The following is a 26,649-nucleotide window of genomic DNA, read 5'->3' as shown; positions in this document are numbered from 1 at the left end:
CACTGGTCTTTACTGACTGCTGTTGTGCAGCTACACACAGTGTTCATGTCTCATTCTCACGACATTTTTGTGGTTAAAGCAGAGAGAAGCTGTCACACATGTAGGTACAACATCACCTCCTGTTCGCTTCCTTTCAGCTAAATTGTTGCCACCCACAGGAACATACGGTGTTTTTCTACCAATGAGTTATTTCATTTATAAAATCAATGTTTTAACATAATCAATTAATCATTTCATTATAAATACTTCATAGTATTGTATTACTATTGTATAGGGTGTGTCTATTACATACACTGCACATTTATATATACTTTACTATGGTAGGAGTTTTTCTGTGGCCATTGATCGTTATATCTCCCAAGTCTCCCCTTTTCCCCCTAGTACATGCTCCCCCTTGGTTTCCTAATTAGTCGATTTAGTGTATCTCTTATCACAGCTATGTGGATGATACACAGCTATACTTTTCTTTCAATTCAAATGAGCATAGCAAACTCTCCACCTTGCAAGACTGCCTACCAGCTATCAAGGACTGTCAAATAACTTCATCAAACTTAACCCCAACAAAACAGAAGTTCCTATTATATGGTTAGTTTGACTGTCAGTGAACGCACCACACAGGTATTGATGTGCCACTTGTTGCTTTTCATCTTGACTTTTAGGTTTTGTTTTTGTAGATCTTTTCTTCATTGTTATGGTGTTGTCTGCTTTATTGCAACTAAACAAAGAAAGTTTCCTCTCAGTAGTCTGTGATGAGGAAACCACGACACTGAGCCACGGACACAGAGGAAGGAGGAGGGTTTTTCTAGATGTTACTAAACTGATCAAAGAGTTTTTTTTAGGTTTAATATCAGCAAGTGTTATGATGGAGGAAACATCTCTACTGCTGCTGCTCTGTAAGTACAATTTGTGTGTTTCTGATTTAATGATAACAACTAGACTCCTGTTGTTCATTTAAACGTGTTTCCAGTTTGGTTTTTATATCAGTCTCATGTCTGTGGTTTTTGGGTCTAAAAATGATCCTCACATTAGTTTACATTGAGACAATCAGATCATGTTTTTACAGAAGGTTCCCATGATGTTTTTATTTATTTTCTCAATGATTTTCTTCTTGTTGTTCCACCAGTTTTACTCATAAAATTCACTTCACTAGTTATGGTTAGTCCTCCTCAGCCTACATAGTTTCTACAAGGGTCAGTGTGTAGCAAGCAACAGTCCTCAGTCATACTTCCTTAAGATAACAACTAGTGTGAAAATAAACTTCAGTTTCAACTTCAAGGGCTGACTGCCACTCAGTCCAGTTCAACAAACAGAGAAAAAGTCTGTGGGCATCTGGTGGACTGGTGGAGGGACAGAGTCAGACTGGGACAGAAACATGACAATAATACTTATGTACTTTTACTGTAGTAGGACTTTTCAAGAAGGACTTTTACTCATAACGGAGTATTTTTACTTTGCTTTTTTGGTACATTTACCTAAGTAAAGGATCTGAGTACTTCTTCAACCACTGAAGTCAGGATATCTTCAGCTCTGCTGCACAGATATGGACCATTTTTTAATTTCCTGAGTCCCCAAACTTTAACGAAGTAACAAAATATATCACTCGAGTTTCTCAACGATTTTTAAAAGGAGTAACATGACGTTCTCATGTTTTAATACAACTATATTAGGAATGTTATATTATGTATCTGTGCTTTACATGCTGTTTTTCAAAACTTTTATATAACACTGCTGTCAGAATGTTCAACATTAACATACTGCAAGAATTTTCCCACTGACCTCTGTGCTGTAAATCATTGGCTCCAACACACATTTAAGGGGCCATGAGACAAGTAACAAGATAGGAAAGCAGCCACACAAAATTAGATTGATCTTTTCAGATATTCATCAAAAATTTTTGTTTTTTTCTTGTAAATTACTGATCATGTAACATCAATGTCTACTTGTCTGTCAATCAGACGTTGCTGTATTTTAAGGGGTCAAAACTATAAAGGTGGTGAACTACTCGTCTGGACGACGTCTTAAAAACTTTCTCAAACTGTTAAACTGAAATTGTTTTACAGAGTTTTACATCATTGTAAAAACAACAAAAAAAAAGATTGTTGTAAGAGTGTTCTTTGACATAATTAATGCCACACCCACCATCAGGGGTCACAATTAGGTTCAACCATGGGACAGATTTTTTCAGCACTGTTTATTTGTGGGCTGACGTTATACAGGTGCAGTGAAAACATACGTGTTTTTGATGTTTTTATTTGTATAAAACAGTTTTAGGGTTGTATCTGAGGGCAGATGCCATCATTTCCATTAATAGGCTAATCTACACACAATAAACATCGGCCTGCTTCATTTATGGTTGAAGCAAAATACTGTTATTGACAAAAATCTGTTCTGATCAAATAGGACAAATTATATTAATGTACCTGTATAAGTGTATAAGATGTTACAAGCCCATATTTATTGGAATTTCCATGAGCCTTGTGTTTACATTGTTATCAGTCATTCAGTCAGACAGTGCTGTGGCTCTCTGATCTCACGTAGTGTTGAAGAGTAAAGTTAAACATCTGGTTTAGTGTAGAACATGAAAGAGATCTCTCCTCCTTTCTGTGCTCATTCTGTATCAGTAAAACCGAACCAAGATCAGTCTGTCTGGTGTCTGTCACTTTCCTCTGATGTCTTGTTGATTGTAAAACCTCAAACCAACCTGAGTGTCATTTCACTTTAGTTGTGAGTTCACTGCTGTGCTGCACAACAAACCAAGGTTAGTAAACGTCTTTTATCACAATCATAGAAGCTCTCTTATTTTCCATCACCAGGCTTCATAATTCAAAGCAGTGTGGATGTTACAATGCAATAATGATAATAATGTAAAGCATGTCAAACTAACAGGAAGTCAGTGAGTTCAGGATCAGCCTGGGTAATTAGTTAAGTTTCAGAGACCTTTAAAAGATTATTTATCATCCTCTCCTCCCTCCAGCTCACCTGACTGTGAGTTCCAGCAGCTCTCAGATGTTTAAACGAGACTTTGTCTCTCTGAGCTGTGAGGAGGACGACAGCTCTGCGGGGTGGACGCTGAGGAGGAACACAACCACAGAAACCAGAGCTGAGTGTGGAGTTAAGTGGGGAAGATCAGCTGGTTCCTCCTGTAACATCAGTGTAACAGCCCCCTGGGACAGTGGAGTTTACTGGTGTGAGTCCAGAGAGGGAGCAACCAGTAACAGCATCAACATCACTGTCACTGGTAAGTTCAGACTCTGGAGTTAGTATTGATGAAGCTGAGTGTAAATGATGAAATACTGTAGTTTGTGTCTGTGTTGAGGTGGACCAGTGATCCTGCAGAGTCCTGTCCTCCCTGTGATGGAGGGAGATGATGTCACTCTGCACTGTAAGACAAAGACCTCCAACCTCCCAGCTGATTTCTATAAAGATGGCTCCCTCATCAGGACTGAGCCTGCAGGTCACATGACCATCCACCATGTTTCCAAGTCTGATGAAGGCCTCTACAAGTGTCACATCAGCAGTCATGGAGAGTCTCCATCCAGCTGGATCACTGTCACAGGTGAGGAAGTCAAAGACAAATCTTTCCACTTTTAATATGTTATATTATGTTGTCACTTTACACAAACAAAGCTGGACAGAATTCACCTCTGTTGCATTTGAATCATTTTATGTGTTTATTTACTTAATATTAAAATATTAGTCATTATTTTCACATATTATTTGAAATGAGCTTCCAAATCTGGCAAACAAACAATAAACAATATAGATGATGTTTAAATGTCTCATAAACTGCACCATTCTCAGTAATCTGATCACTTTCTGAACAGTAAAATTAGTGAACATGGAATCCATTTTATAAATTCATGTGCTTTTAATCATATATTTTTTGGTCATTTTAGAGAAACCCACCACTACATCTCAACCTGCACCACCCAGCTGGATCACTGTCACAGGTGAGGAAATTCACTTTGATTTTACCACTTATTTCATCCACATGTTCACCTGACCAGATGTTTCCCCTTTGTGAACCTACAGCCACAGCCCTGTCCCCTCTCTCTGTAGCCCCGCCCTTTGTCTGTGTAGCCCCGCCCCTGGTATATAGACTGGCCTACCATCTAGTGGTGTTCACTCCATACTTCATCTCCACTCTCCTCATGATGTCTTTATATCGACACAGGACCACAGGTAACTCCCCTTAGAGACACTTAGTAATGATCAATCAATCAATTAATCAATCAATCATGTGTTGCACAATATCTCTATCAGTGAACATTATTACAGTTATTTAGTGTTGATTATATTATTTACATTATTATTTACAACAGATCCTTGCCTCTGTCAGTCAGTTCAAACTCTTTATCTCTAACTCTTCACACAACAGGATATGACATCTCCATGGCAACACCCCTGCCCAACCAGGCTGCAGAGGGATTGGCTGAGGAATATGATGACATCATGGAGGTCACCACCGAGCATCACTTCTGAGCTGAACAGTGACAGTAGTGAACATGAGAACATGAGAATTAGAACAGAAGCTGAACATTTACAATATGAAGTCACTGCTTTACGTTTGTTCTGTTACTTTACTGCCAGCAACATCCATCTTTGTAACTCTGTAACTGAATATTTTGAATAAAGTTTTTTTTCATTCCTCTGCCTGACGTCTGAGCTGTGCTGCAGTGACTGCAGAGTAAATGAAGATCTGATCACATGTGCTGAGTGTGTGTGTTTTCTACAGATTAATAAGATGGAAAATACTTGTATTTGTTGTGGTTTGGTAAACATGGTGAGACTGTCTGTCTGTGGTTTGTTTGATCAGTGTTTCTACAGAAAATCATTAATAGTTGTGTATTATTAGCATGAAGGAAAAAGGGAATTTAGGGGGAAATGTCAGACATGCTCCTTTTTATCTCACCCAGCTGGACAGGCATGTCTGTGTTTGATTGACAGCTGCTGGCAGCCTACCGGTGTTACACTGTACCAGACAGAGACAGAGTAAAAAAACTGCTGGCAGCCAATGCAGTGAGGCTAAAATAGGAGTGATGTGAGATCTACGGCCAGTCGTAGTTAATAGCCTAGCTGCTGCATTTCGTACAAGCTGAAGACGTGCCAGGGCAGCTTGACCAAGGCAGGTGAGTGTATACAATCCAAATATGACAGCTCTGCCCTAAATTCTACATTAACTAAGCTTATACATTTTCAGTTTTTGTTGACATTGTCAGAAATGTGATAATTTCCTTTAAATTTATTATTAGGTCATAGTGGGTGGTGGTGGTGTACTGGAGTGTATTATATTTAAAAGTGTTCCTAATATTTTGCCTCCTTCATGTATGTTAATGGTGTGAGCTTTCCTTTTTAAGCAAGGAAAAAGACATCACCTACAATAGTGTCACACTGTGAGCACCAGGGTGTTGACTGCACCTCATTTAACAGCTACAGATGTCACGCTTGATCTCATTCCTTTCTACATTTTTTAGATTGGTAGAATATCACAAAACCAATAACCAGCACACCAACAAATAACAGACTTATGACTGATGCAAAATGTCTGTTTTTGTCTCCAGCCATGGTGTTTCGCAGTGGAAAATTGAAGAGCAGAAAAGAGATTTGTCAGCTAATGATGGTCTGATGGAAATTTGAAGGAAATCCATTTGTGCTGTGCCATTTTCTTAGCACATTTAGCTTTTTCCAGTTGTGCTCTCACTGGATACCTGTTAGATATTAGATTTGATCCCCAACATGCACACCAGATACCATACCCAGAGAATAAGTGGGTAGGTTAGCCAGGATGTGTCATCATCAGATCATCAGCAGATCTATCAGGGCTGACACCTCTGAGGCACCTGTTTCTACCCCTCATTGTATTGTATGCAGCCAACACAAAAGGCTGTGTGATGTCACTGCACTGTTTTTTTTAACACTGATAAATTCTGAAAATTCAAAGTCTTTTCAACATTTCAAAGTTTAAACAGGATCTGTAGCTGAACGTATGTCCAAGTATTTGAGTTTCAAAGTTACAAGCTACAAAAAAAACCCCAAAATGATTACACACATTTGCTCAATAAGCTGCACAGTTTCATATGATGGAACAAAGTGTTTGGGACTAGGAAGACACCAAAAAATATACATAAGAAAACTAAAGTATAATAGGGTGAGAGCTCACCACACTGGTCTTTACCGACTGCTGTTGTGCAGCTACACACAGTGTTCGAATCTTTCTCACCACATTTTAGTGGTTAAAGCAGAGAGAAGCTGTCACACATGTAGGTACAACATCACCTACTGTTCACTTCCTTTCAGCTAAATCGCTGCTTCCCACAGGAACATACTTTGTTTTTCTACCTACGAGTTATTTTACAACTACTTTAATTTATTTTAATATATCTGTAGTAGTATTACTTTATTTAATTACTTCGTTACTGTGGGCACCACCTTCTCTTTGGTTAGGAGTTAGATTAGGTTTGTTAGTGCCAGGAGGGAGCACTAACCCTTTTTTCAATTTAATCAATGAATCGGTCTCATAATCCTAAATTATTCTCCCAAACAGTGACCTCTGTTTACTGCAGCTCAAAGAAACAACCAAACACTTTTAGGACAAATAAAAACATTTATTAACATATTGCAACAGGAATGCTAAGGGAACGCTTGTTCGACTTCTCTAAACAAATGATCACATCAACTCTTGATCACAAAGCCATGTTGTCCTTGCTACTGAGGTATTTCATTGTGGTTAAGGCATCATCTTGGCAGGTCCAGCACTGTGTGGTGTAGCGTCACAGTGTTTGGCAGTGAAAGAGACTGCATCAGCTGCATCAGGATTTGGTTGGCTCTTAGTAACTTGAGTTGAGTGCTGAACAGTTACTAACATTGACTACATTCAAATCTTCACATATACTTAAAAAAACAACAACAAACAAACAAACAAACAAAAAAAACACACAACATACTGTAGATGGAAATACGAGACTTAATGTTACAAATAAAACAAAAACAAATTAAACTTTTTTCAATAAAAAGATTGAATGTGCATATACTTGGTTGACAAACAAAAGTCTAGAGTTCTGGAGGACAGGTCAACCAAGTTCAGTTAAGCTTTCCTTTTTATAATTTGAATTAAAAAGGCATAGTTTGGGTGTGTTTGTTTTCTTTGTTTTCAGGAGACTTGAGGCGCGGCTGGTGGTCTTCTGAAATAAAAGGAATTTTTGGGGAGGTCTCAGGTTTTTTTTTGGTCCCTCATACATCAGGTCACTGTGGCCTAGAATATCACATTGAAGTTGTAAACACATTCTTTTCATAATATTCAAGTATTTCATGATATTTTCCCAGTCATAACCATACTGCTGGAATAGAGTGCATAGTAAAGTTAAAGCAGCAATTCTGTTGTTAAACAACATTCACTTCAAGTATTCAAAGTACCTTCCTATCTAATGTGCTTATCCATATTTGATTTAAGTTAACAGATATGTGATTAGATTAAACCTACGGAAACCTATCTCTTGCTTTTCTCACTTTTAGCTGCATTTCTTGTATGAAAGGTGACATAAAAATAAAGTTATTATTTTTATTATTATTAACAACTTTGGGTCAGATTTGCAGGGGTTTATAGTTTTGCTCTGGTGAGATAAGAGTGTCCCATTTAAGGTGGGGGGTTTGTTTGGTCATTCTCCAGTCCAAGTAGCTAGCTTATGCTTTTATTCAGGCCATAATTCAAGTTATTGATCAGAAAAGTTTTGGGTAATGCCCTGCTAACAGACCCCACCCCCACCCCCTCTTTGCTTATTTCCTCGTCTGCGTTTTGGAACTTCTGATTGTTGTCAATGCTACTTTTTCATATTGCCTTTAATAGTGTATTTTTCATTAATGTAAGGCGTTAAGGTGTTTCTATTGTCTTTTCAGTGGTGGACACCATTTTCAATCAGGACAGCTTTTGGCCTGTAGATTAATAAGGAACTGCTTGACCTCAATTCTTCTTAAAACCTAACCCACCACAACAACAGCAACAACAACAACTGCAGCAATTGATCCAAATCGTCCGTTGTCCTTCAAGATGTTTCCAGCCGAGGCAACTGAAGAGCAGAAAACAGATTTGTCAGTTAATGACAGTGTGAAGGAAATCCATTTGTGCTGTGACATTTTCTTAGTACATTTAGCTTTTTCTAGAACGTGCCCTCACTGATACCTCAGCTCTGATCCCCGACGTGCACACCAGATACCATACCCAGAGAAGAAGTGGGTAGGTAGATGTGTCAGTCAGAGAGCAAATCTGATAATTATTAACATCTTCATTAACGCTAGAGAACAGCACATGATGTGATGACATGCACCTTGATGTATCTTGACTAAACATCTGTCAGAACTACAATCTGATATTTACCCATACCTCTTTTCCTCTATGGGAACTTAACGCTCCGTAACCTGAGGCTTCACCTAACCTGAACGTGTAAGAACATGTTTGGATCTAGGTTTTTGAGCATGTTGCTTACTGACAGATGCCTCAGTAATGATCTAATCATGTGATATATAATAATAATATATCAGTCAGAGGGACCAAACCTACATCAAGCTCATAATACTTATGTACTTTAACTGTAGTAGAGTTTTTGTATTCAGGACTTTTGCTTTTAATAGACTATTTTTACATTTCTCTTTTGGTACTTTTACTGCTGTAAAGGATGTGAATATTTCTTCCACCTCTGCACCTGTATTGAGTATCAGGGCTGGATCATTCTGAGGCACCTGTACCCCTCATTATACCATATGCAGCCAAAACAACAGGTCGTTTGATGTCACTGTACTGTTTTCAAAAAATATACACATTATGTTAATGTGTTCATACATTTTTACAGGCCACTATTACCATCTGATACAAAAGAACCGATCAAACTAACCTGAGGCTGGAGCAGTCATCAAGTTGACGGTGCAAATGTGTTTTGTTTGAATTGTCCCCTCGTTGTATTTTATTCTAATCTTGTAGGATCCCTTGTCGGTGGAGCTCACATTCCGCATGCTAAAAAATAGGTTGCCTTGCTTTATGAGCAGTTCCACTCGGTTCTTAAAAGATGGTTTCTGGTTGTCTGGATCCATGTGCCCATCTCGGAAATAGGCGACGTATTCGTCTCCCAGGTCATCTCTGGTCACCTTTACAGCTTTGATGTCGGGGTTTCCAGGAAGCGAACAGTTCACAGTGACATTCTGTCCAACAGGAGATGGGATGTTTACTTCCTGGGCTGAAACACAGAAATATAAGTGTTAGGGTTTGCATGTAATGTCATCATATGTGCCGTCACCATAGTGGTGCCAATTGACGACTACATCGACTATGAACATCTTAACTTTAACACTTTCTTTCAGCAGTGGGACAAAATATATTAATGAACGATATAAAAAGATCATAATCAGTCTACTGTGATAATCAACAAGCACAAAAGAGCCTCATGCTTTCTTATTTTGTTTAATTTCCATGTGATTGGATATAAACACACTCCTTTCTTCCGAGTCCAGCAGAAGAACGCTCTTCTTTGTCATTATTAAAATGGAGACAGGAAAATATTGGCCAAAATACTTGCACGCCATTTAGAGGATGTGTTACCACGGTTAGTGTCTGCAAACCAGACAGGTTTTATACAAGGATGTAATTCATGCAATAATATAAAGGTGGTTATTAATTATAATACAATATGGTGAGAGTGAGCCCGGTGTCAGAAAGCTGTGTCTCAGTTGCAGGTCATGAGTCTTCCAGCTGGATAATGACTCCAAACATACATCAAAAAGTACCCAAGAGTGGATGAGAAGAAAACATTGGACTGTTATGAGTCCTGATCTGAATCCCATTTAACATCTGTGGAAAGAGCTGAAACTTGCAGTTGGCAGATGGCAGCCATCAAACCTGAGAGACCTGGAGCAATTTGTTCAAGAAGAGGCCGAACTACCGGTGGAGACGAGTAGAAACCTTATTCAGAGTTACAGAAAGCACTTGACTGCAGTTATTGCCTCCAAAGGCCGTGCTACAAAATATTAAGTTAAGGGTACCAATATTTTTGGTTGTTTTATTGAAGTCTTTGTACATGTCATGAACATACCGGGTTCCTGTCCTGCCAGCTGTAGTGTGCGTCTGTTCCCGATCTGTTAAGAACTGTATGTGCTCCACCTGCCTGTGCCTCCCGTTTCCTGTCACCTATGCCCCTAGATATACAACCCTGTGTGTCTAATGACCGCCACCCAGTGTCCAAAATAATACTGCAAGTTATAACTAAACAAATGACATGCCAACAATCAACATAAATGGCTCCTACACATTTGTTTTATTGTATTAAATAATATGTTAAGTTGTAAATCAATGTGAAATAAAGAGTGATGGATACCATATCCTTCTGTCAGTTTCAACTTAATACAGAGAAAATTGAGTTAAAAAAAAAAAAATCTAAATTAAAATTTCTTAATGATTCCTTTGGAATCGGAATTTTGGAACCAGTTCTAATTTGGAACCTCGAAACCATTTTATTTCTCTGCTGTACCGAAAATGTACCAAACATTGACCCCAAAACCAAGGTGCATACCAAACCATGAATTTTGTGTACCATTACACTCCTAGTTTGGATATTAATAATAATAATAATAATAATAATAATAATAATAATAACAACAATAATAATAATATTCACACAAAATCCAACATGTTATAAACTTCAACTTCTTCTTGTCTGTAGATTACTGTTGGTCCTAATTGTGAATTGTGTGATACAGTTGGCACCGATTATCGCTCCAAACAGTATTAGGAGAAGTGTGCATCCAGCGTGGCTTAAATGTAGTGTGTATTGGTATATTTCAGACGTGGGGCACAATAGTCTACTATCTGACAGTGCATGAATGTGCACTTAAAAAGGATGGGTTCACAACTTTTCTTAAATCTGTCTTAAACCAGCAGTCAGGTGTCCAAATGAGCAGTGAAAGAGGTTTTCCTGGCTGTAATCATTCCTCCTGTTCATACTGGATATTAAAAGATCCTTCAAATGTGCTTTCAATGGAAGTGATGGAGGCCAAAATCCACAGTGTGTCCACACAGTCATTTAAAAGTAGATGTGAAGCTTCTATTCAGCTTCATCAGTCTGAGTTAGTCATATCAAGTGGATATCTGACACATTTACAGTCTTTTTAGCATCAAATTCCCTCTTTGTGTTTCCTCGGACAGTGTTTCCCTGTTGAGCTGCAGGTGGAAGTATAGTAACAAAAAGAGGAACTTTGGCACTAAAAAGACTGTAACATTGAAAGATATCTACTTGATTTGACTCATTTGGACGCTGAAGCTTCATATTAGCTTCAGATAAACTTTTAAATACATTTTTGCACAGAAGGACTGTGGATTTTGTCCCCCATCACTTCCATTGTAAGGTCATTATGAAGGGATCTTCTATTGGTCAGTATGAACAGGAGGAATGATTACAGCAAGAAAAACATGTTTCACAGTTCATTTGGGCTCCTGACTGTTGTTTTGTGACATTTATGACACTGGTTACCTGGGCTTTTCCTGTTTTGACATGTCAAAATGTGTGTTGGACTTCCTAAATTTAGAGTCTGCATTAGTGTAATCAGGCTGAGACCACTTGCTCTCACCTGCACATTGCACTGTGGCCGGCATCTGTTGCATCCTGTCTTTTGGCATGTGTCCCTCTGACAAAGGAACAGCTGAAAGAGTGAACAGAGACAGACGAAATGTTTTTTTAAATATGACAGCAACACTGTAGGGCTGCCCCCTCAGTCAAGCATTTTTACACCTTTTATCTAGCTGTGACAATGTACACAGAACAATGCAGGATAACAGCATGGCAGACTAAACTTTAACAAATAGAATCTTGTCCTGATGTATAATGTGACTGTAGTGTAACTGGGCGGAGACCATAAAAAGTATATTTCCCATAATAGTAGTTACGGTATGACCCAAAGTTGCAGTCCTACATACCCTCCCAAATCCGCACTGAAACTGAGTCTGCCCCCAACCACTTAAATCAATTCATCTAATGTAAACAGAAGAAGTCAGTCATATATATATATTTTTTTTAAATGAACACCACCGCTGCAATAGTACAACAAAATAAGAGAATTAAAATGTGGACTTTTAAACTTTAGATCTCTGTCATCTAAAGCTGTATTGGTAAACGATCTAATATCAGATCATCATGTTGATTTATTTCGTCTTACTGAAACCTGGCTGTGTCATGAAGAGTATGAGATAGAGTAATTATAGTAGGTGATTTTAATATTCATGTGGACGTCGATAATGACAGTCTTAGCACTGCATTTATCTCATTATTTAATCTATGGAAGCAATTCCATCAGTATTGAATTCAATGCCATGTCTCAATACTACAGAGCACTCTTATGCTAATTTTAGTCCCTCCCAAATTGATAATCTTGTTGATAGTGCTGCAGGCTCACTGCAAATAACACTCGACTCCATTACCCTTCTAAACAAAGATATACATAAAACATAGGAGACAAGCTCCATGGTATAACTCCCAAACCCGCACATTAAAGCAAACTTAGCGAAAATTTGAAAGGATTTGGCATTCCACCAAACTGGAAGAATCTCATCAATACCCATCATTCTGACACACATTGTCACACTATTTTTATTGATAATATGGTAATGTCTAAGAATGTTTTAACTGCTTCATTGTACGTCCTTCTCTGGATCAGTGGCCTGAACTTGACAAAATGTTTGACAATGATCTAAGGTCTATTTTTTTGTGTGTTTTCTTTCCGTGTCAGATTGAGTGCAATCTGAGATTGTCACCACATTCAATCTGTTGAGCCGCAGAGGCAACGCTGTTGTTCTGTCCAGTAAAAACACGAGGCTTTACATTCAAGGTAATGTGGCAGCTACAATTGTTAGGGTAAACGTCCCTATTAAGCCCACCAAATCCGCTTTTCAGACATTTTTCATATATAATGCCCCAATTTAAGTGAGAACATTTTTGTTAAAATGAAAGTCTAATCTCTCATTTGAAGTGTCAACAATTCATTTATTCCAATTTCTAATGTTTTTAATGTTTAATTTGTCAAAATATGGCAAAAGTCCGGTATGGGCTTAATGGGTACCTAATGTACCCTTTAAGCCCATGGGTGTTCCAAATAAGCCCACTTCATGATTTGTTGATAAATAAATATATATATTAAAAAATCTTAAGAATACAAACTTGTTCTATTCAAATCTGTAAACTCTTAGCTCTCAATAGCTATTTTCATTTTGTCTCCACTTCATTCCTATGGCCTGTAAATGGCATTTGAAATGGGCGTGACCAGCCATTTTGCTATGTTGTCAACACAGAAAAAGCTAAACTTACAACATGTCCTCTTTGGAATGTAGCCAAAAAACTATTCATGAACAAAATTAAAACTATAGTGGAAATTATTCTCAAATACTTCATCTTTCAATATGTGTTGTCATTTTGTCTGTATCTCTATCCTATGGTGTGCTGTTGGCTTTTGAAATTGGCCAAAATTTCTGGTTCAGCCAGCTGGTTGAAAGTACGAAGATGTTTTTATGAAGATTTCTGAGGACCAACTGACTGGAAAAACAGCTTGCAGATTCAACACTAATGTTCTAGGGATGGTAAATGAGTCAATTTCAGGATTTACAATTAAACAATACATTTAACTGATTTTCGAATGTTAATCACATTTAGGCTAATAGTTTGAAAACCTTGTAAGAACACATTATAAAACCATTCAGTTCATTGTGGAGTAACATTATAACATACAGTTCATTGTGAGGAGACATCGGTCATAACATCTTGAAGCTCATTATCTCATCTTAAACTAGAACTTATCTCAAAAGTAAAGATTAGAAAAATATTGCTTATGTTAGGATAGAATATAGGGCTGTCCAGAATGAATTGACCTATTTAATATCAGTGATATTTAAATATGGATATTAATTATCTAATTTATTGAGCTGATTCATGAGGTGAGGTTAAAATTAGGGGGGGGAATGGTTCAAAAGTCAAAAGGGACAAAATCCCCATTGAAACACAGTCAAGTGGGCTTAATAGGAGCAGGTGGGCTTAAAGGGAAAATCAGTGACTTTATGGTTAAAAGACAGAATATTTTTATTCTATGCACATGACATTAAAAAAACTATGTGAAATAAATCTATACATGGTGTGCTAACATAACATGAAGAGTATTAATTGATCATGCTGAGAAATAATTAGTTATACTCATTTATATCCACCCCAAACAGTGTGATTTTTTTTGGTAGCGTACCCTTTAAGCCCACCAGATAAAAATGTTAATTAAAAAATAAATAAAGATAAACATACACATTTATTATCTATTTAACAGTATAATAATATGAACTGCATACAAAAATGTAAACTATACATACTTATCATGCTTTATGTCATTGCAATTAACCATACCATGCAGCTACTCTATTGATGCAGCATGTGGTCTGTTTGCTCGCATGCTAAAACTCATATTTTGATTTCAAAAGAAACAATATTTCTGATTCAAGTAATATTCTAACATATGTCTTATTCAAATCACTAATCTCTTAAATTTTGATAACAATTCAGTATTTACCAAAAATAGGAGTAGAAATATGCAAAAAATGTTATTTTCTGAGGGTACCTCGATAACTCAATATTGACAAATCTGATTAACTTACAATAAAAAGTGTCATTTATGTAACAAGCAGCTTCATGGGAAGAAACATCAAACAGAAAAAAATTATGATGTGTTTTTTTTTTTAAAATTCGACTCAGAAGTTGCAAGTGGGCTTATATGTTACGTGGGCTTAATAGGGACGTTTACCCTAGATTTCATCTGTTAGACCAACATTTATCTTCCAAAAGGAATAACATCATGTAACGTTATCAAAATGTTGCAGAGACATTACAGCCGGCGGTAAATCACCAAAGAGCTATACAGATCAGCTCATCGGATCATGTTCTCCCCAGGATGACGAAGCAGATTCAAGCTGTTAGCAGCTAGCTAGCTACTTTAGTTGGCCAGTCCCATAGTCAGGATCTCCTCTGATGAAACATCTGCCCCTGTCACAAGTTTCCAATTCAATGTGCCTCACCTACAACACTGCAAATACATGTATTACACTTACCATTATCACTAAAGGAGGTAGAGGAATAGCTAAACATATGGCACAACGAGTAAGAGAGAGGAGCGAAGGGCCATCACTTGTTGCTAAGCTCAGTTAGCTACTAAGCTAACTGCTGAGTTAAAATTACTAATAACTGTGGGGTTAACGAGAAAAGTAGGCGAAAGCTGAGAGTGCTTAAGCAGAACTAGCGTAAGTTTAAATGTATAGCGGGTAACTGTCCACGATAATTAGGAATAATTAAGAATATAGCTAAATTAACCAGCAAAAACGGTACGGGACTAACACACAAAACACGACAAGTAATGGAAAACGCTTAACGTTAACTTTATCACAGCATGTCACCACCAGCATGTCACCACCGTAGAGCAACGGTTTCCCGTGAAATCTGCACCCTCGGTTTTGCTCTTAAATAACATTAAGATGGTATTTGGATAGTTGAAAAAGTGGCTAGTAGTTGTTGGATAGCCACTATAGCGTAAGCAGTGAAAACACAACTGACTCGTAGGCTATACGTCACATGAACAACTCACCTCCAGTCCAATCCATCCACATAGTTAACAGTACCGCGACAGTAAAGATGTTCATTCCGCCGCATACCTTCTGTCGTCTGACGGTCGAAGCTTGATCTTAATGGTTACCCTTTGTAGCGAATCCCTGACAAAAAGGCAACACACGTCATGGAAAAAACCCAAACAAAATATCTGTTTCCTGAGACATAAGGAAACATCCTTATGTCTCAGGACATCCTGCCTCAGGATGAGCAAAACAAAAGGAATCTAACAGTAACAAAACAGAATGTTTGTTATTATGAATTGACCTTCCTTTCAAAAATCTTGATTGTGTCTCACTAATTACAGTGGAAATACCATTTTTCAGCCTAGCAGCAATAACCCAGAGAGTATTTTATAATCAGTATTAAGCAACGTGATGGAAATTATCTCATATTCTTTTATCTTTGCCAGATTTAGGGATCAGGGTGATTAAACCTTGTTTCATGCTTGACGTCAGTTCTTTCTTCTCTATACATTCCTTTAAAGCTTTAAATAACAAATGTCTTACTTCTTTCCAAAAAAAACCTGTCAGAAGTTGGCCGTGAGATTTGTTTGAAATCATTTTCAAGATAATTGAATCTAATTCCTCAATTTTAAGATCTGACTCACATAATTCCCTGAAAGAATCCTCAATACAAGGGATAACATTCTTAATTTTATCAAAGAAAGTATTAGCCTCTACTAAATAATCTGAGGAATACAACTTAGAGTAAAATGTACAAACTTCTTTTTCTATACACCTAGAATCTTAGCACTCTACCTCATTTATCATTAGACTCATAATTAAATTCCTTTGTTGTCTACTTTTACTAGTTACAGAAAGAGGAGGAGTTCTTTTCCCCTGTCTCAATCCATTTCGCTCGTGATCCTATAAAGGCACCCTAACCCCTTTCAAGATAAAGATCACCTAACTTGACTTGCAGCTCCATCAATCTGTTTTTTCCCAGATTGACTACAGCACTGATTTATTTCTCAGAGCTAATTACTTTCTCTTTTTTTCCTGTTTAATTCTTTGCAAAAATTCACAGTAGATTCTCTAATTTTAAATTGAGTAAGTTCCCATTTACCAATATTACCTTCAAGTGATTCATTATCTTCCATGTCCTTTATTGTTTCCCTAATTTTATTGCACTATTCTTCATTTTGTAATAATCTAGTGTTAAATTTCAATACCCTTTGTTTCTGGTTTCTCTCACTATGGGTTCTAAAACTAGTTCTATAAAACAAATGATCAGATAGAGGTGCATTGGAGATTTTAGTTTGTGAAGCATGTCTCAGGATGTTATCACTCACTAACCAATAGTCAATTCTAGATTTGCTCCCACTGCTTAAACCATGAATAGCTTTTTACCCCCAGATTTGAACCTCTCCATATATCAGTTGAGTTGTTATCTGTCTTAAACCCTTCAACAATATTGTTACGTTGTGGTTTAGCTAATCTAGGAGGCCATCTGTCTTCCCATTCGTCTAGTGTCATATTCCAGTCTCCTCCTACTAAAATAAGATCAGTAGGGTGTAGCATTTTAAGATCTGAAATCACATTAGTTTTATTTTCCATTAGTATTTTGTTTAACCCATCGTTATAACCATATACATTAGTTATTATAAGAAATTGACTTTCAATTTTCAATACTACCGACAGCCAGTGACTGTCTCCATCAGCTCTGTGAGTCATTATTTCTCCAGGGCATTTGTTAAAGCAGATCGTCACACCTCACCTAAGAGCCGTGACTGTCTCCTCATTGATTAGTCCAAAAAGTTGCGTCCACATCAGAAGAATGAGTCTCTTGTAAAAGCAAACAATGAAAGTTTTGCCCTTTACAAAATAATAAAAACAGTGCTTTTCTCCTTACAATGTTTTTCAAGCCCCTAATATTTAATGAACCAAACGAAATTTTAACATTGACCATTAAAACTAGAACAAAAGTGAACAAAAATGAATTTCAAGTGTAGCAATTGTTTACTCAGCCCACTCGGTAATTGGATGAACTGTAACTTTTACAAGGGTCGATCATCCCATTAATGATTTTTCCACTCTATCACAGTCATCAGTGAATGATTTCACCTGCCAATTCCAATTTGTCGTCCTTCAGTGTATCCATGAGGGCCATGAAAAAAGGCCAGTTTTCCAGCCCTCCTGGCTTCTTCAATTTGGGGCCACAGCTTTCTCTTCTCCTCCCAATCCTCCCATGGTAGCACTTCACCAAGACAAATGCCTTTATCCTTGCAGATTGGAGTTTTTGCTCCAATGCAAGATTTCTTCCTTCACCCGTCTTTGTGCAAACAAAACAATGACATGTCTGTTGTTATTGTCCATCTTTCTCCCGACTCTGTGTGCGATATCAACTGCTTCTTCTATCTTTGGCTGCATTTCTGGGACAATCTTACCAAGGATTTGGATGACTTGCGCTCTGATATCTTCCTCTTTTTTCTCTTCCAACCCATTGATCCGGAGGCACTACCTCATCCTGTATCTTTCTTGTTCTCTGACTCTCTCCTTGAGTTCATTGTTCTCTTTACACATTACATCACATTAGGCAGCTTTTCCTGTTGTTTGAGGTCCATTTTCAGTTTGACAGTTTCAATCAGCTTTTGTGTGTTCATCTTGACTTTGAGTGGAGGGTCACCAACTTTAGACTAAACTTTGGCACAAGATTTGACGAGCTCCAAAAAGTGTGACTGCTCAACCCACCATCTTGCAACCAACCTCAACCCTCTAGACGTTGCCACTTGAAAAACCCCCAACTCCCATCCAAACTTCTTCTTCTTCTTCTCTGCATTTATTGGCGGATTGCAAGGCAAGGCAAGTTTATTTGTATAGCACATTTCAACAAGGCAATTCAAAGTGCTTTACATAGAGCATAAAAGGCATCAAGACAGAATATAAAAGCAACACAAGGCAATGTAAAAAGACATTTAAATACAATTAAAAAGTGTTGAATTTGGAAATAAAAAGAAGCTAAAAAGGAATAAGAGATAAAACAACAGAATAAAATTACAGTGCAGTGTAAGATATTAATCCTCAAATTTGGTTTAATAAAGGGCAGCAAACAGAAAAGTCTTCAGCTGTGATTTAAAAGACCCGAGAGTTGCACCAGACCTGCAGTTTTCTAGGAGTTTTTTCAGATATGTGTAGCATAAAAACTGAACACTGCTTCTCCATGTTTTGTTTTTACTCTGGGGACAGAAAGCAGACTTGTCCCAGATGACCTGAGAGATGGTTCATAACGTAGCAGCAGACCAGAAATGTATTTTGGCCCTAAACCATTCAGTGCTTTATAAACCAACAGTAGTATTTTAAAATCAATTCTTTGACAGACAGGAAGCCAGTGTAAAGATCTGAGAACCAGAGAGATATGATCCACTTCCTTGGTCTTAGTGAGGACTTGAGCAGCAGCGTTCTGAATCAGCTGCAACTGTCTGATTGGTTGTTTAGGGAGACTTGTAAAGTCAGCATTTAAGTAGACGAGTCTACTGAAGATAAATGCATGGACCAGTTTTTTCAAAATCCTGCTGAGACAGAAGTCCTTTAATTCTTGATATATTCTTCAGGTGATAGTAGGCTGACTTTGTAATTGTCTTAATATGGCTGTTGAAATTCAGGTCTGAGTCCATGACTACACCAAGATTTCTGGCTTGGTTTGTGGTTTTTAACATTATTGATTGAAGCTGAGTGCTGACTTTTAATCGTTCTTCCTTGGCTCCAAAAACAATTACTTCAGTTTTGTCTTGGTTTAATTGAAGAAAATTCTGGCACATCCAATCATTGATTTGTTCAATGCACTTACACAGTGCTTGTATTGGACCATAGTCCCCTGGTGATATGGTCATGTAAATTTGTGTGTCACCTGCATAACTGTGGTAAAATATTTTGTTGTTTTCCATAATCTGAGCCAGTCGAAGCATGTAGATGTTGAACAGAAGAGGCCCCAGAATAGAGCCTTGGAGAACTCTGCATGTCATTTTTGTCTGCTCAGATGTGTAATTACCTATAGACACAAAGCAGTGCCTGTCCTTTAAGTTACCTTAGTGGGTGCAATGATATCAATAACATTTGTAATTTTAGAACTGAAATTATCTACAAACTCATTGACTGAGACCAAAGAGAAGGCGGGTTTGGAAGAGAAAGCCTGAAAAAATATTTCACTGGTGTTTTCAATGATATACCGTTTTGTGATTACTCCTGTTTTAACATTTGTGTGCACAGAGATAGCACTTTCAAAGAAAACACAGGAATGATCAGAAAGAGCAACATCAGTCACCACAACCTTAGAAATGTTCAGACCCTTAGAGATGATTAAGCCCAGAGTGTGGCCCTTGTTGTGTGTGGGCTCAGTCACATGCTGGGTCAATCAGAGAGATAAACATGTTTACAACCTGGTACAAAAAATGGTTTTGGTCTCTATAGCAACTTTCCCCATTCATGCAACTGTACAGGGGGTGAATTTTTATATAATTCACCTGTGTAAATTTTTATCATAATTACGGGGGCGGCCCTTTGAGTGACAGATGGGTGCCATCACAGGCAAGTTGCTACCATGGCAATAACATTGGTTAGGTAATGTAACCATGGTGTAATCCCAGATACTGAAAGTATAGGTGTAGCCATAGGCATTGTTATTTCAGAGTGTTTTCAGTTCATGAAAAGTAACTTGTATCGACTAAAAAAGTCTTGTTCAGCATTTGGTTGTACTAAAAAACCCTCTAAGGAGTATAATGTCCAGTTTTTCAGGTTAGTACATTTTGTTTTAATGGTTTTAAGCCTGTTTTTTTACTACCAAAAATTAGCATTAGCATTATCATAGTTAACCCTAGACTATAAATGCACCATGCAAACAACGCAGCCAGCGTTACGGTCAGCTCCACCCTCTTGTCCAAATATGGTCACTTCTCATCACTTCTGACTCCAAAAATCCAAGATGGCAACAGTCAAAATGGAAACTCAAGGCTTCAAAACAGAAGTCCACAAACCAATGGGTAACGTCACGGCTACGGTTGCGTCCATTATTTTTTACAGTCTATAATCACAACATAGATGAATTCTGAAAACTCAATGTCTCATCAAGATTTTAAAGTTTAAACAGGATCTGTAGCTGAATATACTGTGTGTTTGAGCAGTTGAGTTTCAAAGTTATAAAGATCCAAATGAGTTGGATCATTCCTCCCATAGACAGACATTATAAATCTATATAAAATCGTTGGAATATGCCACAAGAAACACCAAAATGGTTGTACACATCTGCTCAATAATGCGCACAGTTTGATGTTCATATAATGTTTGTGGAGCAAAGTGTGTGGGACAAGTAAAACACCAAAAAAGTGAAGAAGAAAAGTGTGAGAGCTCATCACACTGGTCTTTCTTGAGTGTGTGCAGCTACACAAAGTTGAAAGCTGTCACACGTGTAGGTGCAACACCTCCAGTTCACTTCCTTTCTGCTAAACCGCTGCTACCTTACAGGAACATAAAGTGTTTTTCTACGAACGACTTATTTAATTTATAAAATCAGTGATTTAACATAATCAATCAATCATTTCATTATATATACATCATAGTATTGTATTAATAGTGTGTTTATATTACATATTCTGCACATTTATATAACATTATATACTTTACTATGGTATTAGTATCATGCATTGTACATAATATATATTTATACTACATATAGTTGACACATTGTGGCTGTCAGAGTTCCACAAATAAATAAGGTATTGTAATGTATCTATCATATATATTTTTATGCGTCTCTCTTAATTTCTTTAATTTCTTATTTTATTTTTATTATTTAATTCATTATTTGTTTTCTTTGATCTCAGGTGAATTTCCCCTCAGTGATCAATGAAGTCTGATCTTATCATAAAACTCATTTAATTTCAATTTAAAGTTGAGAATGTTTCTGATCAAAAGTGCAGCTTCAAGTTTGGCCTCAGTTTATAAATGCATAGAAACACAATCACCTTCTTCTAGGTTAGTTTAACTCAGTCAGTGAACACACCACGCAGGTATTGATGTGCCACTTGTTGCTTTTCATCTCGACTTTTAAGTTTTGTTTTTGTAGATCTTTACTTCAGATTATGTTTTTTTCTACTTTACTGCATCTAAACATAGAACATTTCCTCTCAATACTCTGTGAAGACGAAACCAAGACACTGAGCCTCAGACCCAGAGGAAGGAGGAGGGTCTTTCTTGATGTGACTTAACTGTTCAAGGAGTTTTTCTAAGTTTAATATCAGCAAGTGTTATGATGGAGGAAACATCTCTACTGCTGCTGCTCTGTAAGTACAGTCTGTGTTTCTGATGTAATGATAATATCTAACTTCTGTTGTTTATTTAAACATGTCTCCAGTTTGGTTTTTACATCAGTCTCATGTCTTTGGTTTTTGGTGCTTAGAAAAAACTTCACATTAGTTTACTTTGAGACAATCAGATCCTGTTTTTACAGAAGGTTCCCACAATGTTTTTTTTATTTTCTCAGCTATTTTCTTCTTGTTGTTCCACCAATTTTACTCATCAAATTCACTTTACTGGTCATGTTTAGTCCTCCTCGGCCTGTGAAAATGCCATGATGTCATAGTGATGTCATCAGACTACACGTTTCTAACATAAAGTCTTGCATTACTAACTGGAGGTGTCTAGTTTGAAAGATATGTCTGTTTACCACACAGGGAGGCCTGGGGTCCGTTTCACAAAGCAGGTTCAACAAACTCTGAGTCTAATCCTGAACTCTGAGTTGATCTACTCTGAGATAAGAAACTCTGAGTTTCCGGTTCCAGAACAGCTGATTTGAGTCAGTTTAATCAACTCGGAGTAGTTTCACCTGGAGTTAAGCGCGTCTACCACAATTATAAAAAGCCAGCATCAATTGAGCCCCGATTCAATGAGTCACCATGGCAACGGGGAAGAAGAGGGCTGCGTTTTTCGCCCCACTAGGGCTAGAAATCTTAATTCACTCATATGGCGAGTTTGAGCATGTTTTCAGAAAGAAGTGCAACACAAAAAGTAAAACCTCGGCATAATCTCATGGGGGTACCTCATTTTGATCATGTTTTACATTGTAAAGTAAATATTAAGTGGCTGTTTGACTGAGCAGCTGTTTTATCCCCAACATAATGCTGGTTTCACACACATAAATGTCTTCTCATCTACATCATGTTCTGTTAAATAATTAAGCCTATTTAAACTAACACAGACTTCTACTCAGCCAACAGAAAGAAGGCAGATGTCCGTAAAACGGGTGGTGGTCCAGCACCGCCACCTCTAACGGAGGCAGAGGAGCTGGCCATAAGCCAGAATTTAGGAAGGCCAGTGGCTGGCTCCGACATTGTACAAAAAACTTCCGTTTGCAAAGAAACGCAGCGCAACACACAATATCTGCTGGGATGTGAGAGCATGACTACGATTGGTAATGTTGCAAATGTAAGGACGGATTAGGTTGTGTATGTAGATGATGGACTGTGACGTGAAATGGTATCTCTCAAAGAGATAATTGTCTGGAAATGCTAGAACATCTATGTGCGGTCTGATAACCATCTCTCAACGAATATTTAATTCTCTGCGCAGTAATGCTGCACCTTCATCCACGTGATCGTTATCAAAAGGACATGCCATGTTAGTGAAGAAAGTCGCCACCTACTGTGCCTAATGGACTTCTAATATACTGACTCTGATTGTTTTAATGATTTTTTTAAATGACAGACGGTAGAACTAGGCTACGCCAAAACTCGCCTGCTGACTGAATGAATGAGGAAATCAAATGGAGTGTTTGGCTCTGAAAGAGGGCGGAGACTGAGAGAAACTCGAGGTTCATTGAGAAAAACCTGGTCCCGACCAGGTTAGGCTCATAGAGTCTGTAACTGACCGAGAGCTTAAGTTACCCCTCTCTCTGAAACAGGCTAGAGTCATCCCTCTTTCTCTGGTTTGAGTAACCTCCCTTTTTGAAACGGAAAACTCAGAGTTTCCTTCATTTCAGGGTTAACAGACCCTGAGTTTTCACTAAACCTGCTTTGTGGAACGGACCCCTGAACAAAAGACACTCTCCAGTTGCATCATGGAAAATGTAGTTCATATATCCATACTAGTGACTAAAAGTCAGGATTTCTGTTGAAGAGTAAAGATGTTTATTGTTTCTCCATAATAAACATCCAATTTAGTGTAGAACATGAAAGAGATCTCTCCTCCTTTCTGTGCTCATTCTGTATCAGTAAAACCAAACCAAGATCAGTCTGTCTGGTGTTTGTCACTTTCCTCTGATGTCTTGTTGATTGTAAAACCTCAAACCAACCTGAGTGTCATTTCTCTTTAGTTGTGAGTTCACTGCTGTGCTGCACAACAAACCAAGGTTAGTAAACTTCTTCTATCACAATCACTAACCTCACTGACTTGGAAACTCTGTTATTTTCCGTCACCAGGCTTCATAATTCAAAGCAGTGTGGATGTTACAATGCAATAATGGATCAGGATCAGCCTGGGTAATTAGTTCAGTTTCAGAGATCTTTAAAGGATTATTTATCATCTCCTCCCTCCAGCTCGCCTGACTGTGAGTCCCAGCAGCTCTCAGTTTTTTGAAGATGAATCATTCTCTCTGAGCTGTGAGGAAGATGACAGCTCTGGAGGATGGCTGCTGAGGAGGAACACAACCAAACGACAGATGTCTCAGTGTGGAGTTAAATGGGGAAGATCAGCTGGTTCCTCCTGTGACATCAGTGTAACAGCCCCTTGGGACAGTGGAGTTTACTGGTGTGAGTCCAGAGAGGGAGCAACCAGTAACAGCATCAACATCACTGTCACTGGTAAGTTCAGACTCTGGAGTTAGTATTGATGAAGCTGAGTGTAAATGATGAAATGCTGTAGTTTGTGTCTGTGTTGAGGTGGATCAGTGATCCTGCAGAGTCCTGTCCTCCCTGTGATGGAGGGAGATGATGTCACTCTGCACTGTAAAACAGAGACCTCCAACCTCCCAGCTGATTTCTATAAAGATGGCTCCCTCATCAGGACTGAGCCTGCAGGTCACATGACCATCCACCATGTTTCCAAGTCTGATGAAGGCCTCTACAAGTGTCACATCAGCAGTCATGGAGAGTCTCCATCCAGCTGGATCACTGTCACAGGTGAGGATGTTAAAGACAAATCTTTCAACTTTTAATATGTTATATTATGTTGTCACTTTACACAAACAAACAATTCACCTCTGTTGCATTTAAACCATATTATATGTTTATGTACTTAATATTAAAATACTATTTATTATTTCACATATTATTTGAAATCAGCTTCCAAATCTGGAAAATAAACAATGAACAATATGGATGATATTTAATACCCAATAATTTGCACCATTCTCAGTAATCTGATCACTTTCTGAACAGTAAAATTAGTGAACATGGAATCTTTTCTTTAAATGAATATGCTTTTATTTATTTAGTCATTTTAGAGAAACCCAGCATTACACCTCAATCTACACCACTCAGCTGGATCACTATAACAAGTGAGGAAGTTCACTTTGATTTTACCACTTATTTCATCCACATGTTCACCTGACCAGGTGTGTTTCTCCTTGTGAACCTACAGCCACAGACCCGCCCCCTACCTCGGGAGCCCCACCCCTTGTGTTCAGACTGGCCTATCGCCTAGTGGTGTTCTCTCCGTACTTCATCTCCACTCTCCTCATGATGTCTTTATATCGACACAGGACCACAGGTAACACTCTGAATCATTCACTCACCTTGCAGACACTCAATAGCTACCAATCAATCAATCAATCAATCAATCAATCATGTGTTGCACAATATCTCTATCAGTGAACATTATTACAGTTATTTAGTGATTATACTATTTACATTATTATTTACAACAGATAAATTCTTTATCTCTAACTTCTCACACAGCAGGAAATGACATCTCCATGGCAACACGCCTGCCCAACCAGGCAGCAGAGGGATTGGCTGAGGAATATGATGACATCATGGAGGTCACCACCGAGCATCACTTCTGAGCTGAACATGTCAGAGACAGTTTACAGTGACAGTAGTGAACATGAGAACATGAGAATTAGAACAGAAGCTGAACATTTACAATATGAAGTCACTGCTTTATGTTTGTTCTGTTACTTTACTGCCAGCAACATCCATCTTTGTAACTCTGTAACTGAATATTTTGAATAAAGTTTTCTTTCATTCCTCTGCCTGATGTCTGAGCTGTGCTGCAGTGACTGCAGAGTAAATGAAGATCTGATCACATGTGCTGTCTGTGTGTTTTCTACAGATTAGTCAGATGGAAAATACTTGTTGTGGTTTGGTAAACATGGTGAGACTGTCTGTGGCTTTGGTTTCCACCCCTCATTGTACTGTATGCAGCCAAAACAACAGGCTGTGTTAAAGTCGATGTCTTTTCAACATTTTAAAGTTTAAACAGGATCTGTAGCTGAGTCTATGTCTGAGCAGTTGAGTTTCAAAGTTACAAAGGATCCAACTGACTTGGATCATTCCTCCCATAGACTGACGTTATAAATCTATATAAAATTGCTGGAATAAGCTACAAAAAACCCCCAAAATGATTGCACACATCTGTTCAGTAAGCCACACAGTTTGATGTTCATATGATGTTTGTGGAGCAAAGTGTGTGGGACTTGTAAGACACCAAAAAACATACAGAAGAAAACTAAAGAAGGGTATAGGGTGAGAGCTCACCACACTGGTCTTTACTGACTGCTGTTGTGCAGCTACACACAGTGTTCGTGTCTCTTTCTCACCACATTTTTGTTGTTAAAGCAGAGAGAAGCTGTCACACATGTAGGTACAACATCACTTCCTGTTCACTTCCTTTCAGCTAAATTGTTGCCACCCACAGGAACATACAGTGTTTTTCTACAAATGAGTTATTTCATTTATAAAATCAATGTTTTAACATCAATTAATCATTTCATTATAAATACTTCATAGTATTGTATTACTATTGTATAGGGTGTGTCTATTACATACACTGCACAT

General features: G+C 37.9%; 1 protein-coding gene across 7 annotated transcripts; it reads left to right on the top strand.

Annotated features, from left to right (window-relative positions):
* Positions 1-632: 632 nt before the first annotated feature.
* LOC137174323 (Fc receptor-like protein 5) lies at positions 633-25,844 on the top strand. Of its 7 annotated transcripts, XM_067579537.1 has the most exons (8): positions 634-893; positions 2,723-2,758; positions 2,975-3,238; positions 3,317-3,556; positions 3,897-3,950; positions 25,086-25,148; positions 25,232-25,360; positions 25,549-25,844. In XM_067579537.1, the coding sequence occupies exons 1-8, from the start codon at positions 692-694 to the stop codon at positions 25,653-25,655; spliced, it is 1,095 nt and encodes a 364-aa protein (XP_067435638.1). In that variant the 5' UTR covers positions 634-691; the 3' UTR covers positions 25,656-25,844. The 7 variants fall into 7 exon arrangements, with proteins under 7 accessions (XP_067435639.1, XP_067435638.1, XP_067435643.1 ...); XM_067579538.1 differs by lacking the exons at positions 25,086-25,148; positions 25,232-25,360; positions 25,549-25,844 and adding exons at positions 4,033-4,182; positions 4,379-4,648 and having other exon boundaries at positions 633-893; XM_067579542.1 differs by lacking the exons at positions 634-893; positions 2,723-2,758; positions 2,975-3,238; positions 3,317-3,556; positions 3,897-3,950 and adding exons at positions 21,572-21,939; positions 23,967-24,002; positions 24,190-24,453; positions 24,532-24,771 and having other exon boundaries at positions 25,095-25,148.
* Positions 25,845-26,649: the final 805 nt, after the last annotated feature.

This window comes from Thunnus thynnus, chromosome 22, assembly GCF_963924715.1.
Source record: "Thunnus thynnus chromosome 22, fThuThy2.1, whole genome shotgun sequence".
Classification (NCBI taxonomy): Eukaryota; Metazoa; Chordata; class Actinopteri; order Scombriformes; family Scombridae; genus Thunnus; species Thunnus thynnus.
The sequence above is the reverse complement of the archived record's forward strand: the minus strand, read 5'-3'. Positions and strand labels throughout refer to the sequence as shown.

What these genes read in the sequence shown, in the direction of transcription:
- LOC137174323 (XM_067579537.1), top strand. Translation starts at nt 692, where the DNA reads ATGGTGTTGTCTGCTTTATTGCAACTAAACAAAGAAAGTTTCCTCTCA. An exon ending in GTGCTGCACAACAAACCAAG is followed by an intron (nt 2,759 to 2,974) that starts GTTAGTAAACGT and finishes TCCTCCCTCCAG; the next exon opens with CTCACCTGACTGTGAGTTCC. An exon ending in ATATCGACACAGGACCACAG is followed by an intron (nt 25,361 to 25,548) that starts GTAACACTCTGA and finishes CTTCTCACACAG; the next exon opens with CAGGAAATGACATCTCCATG.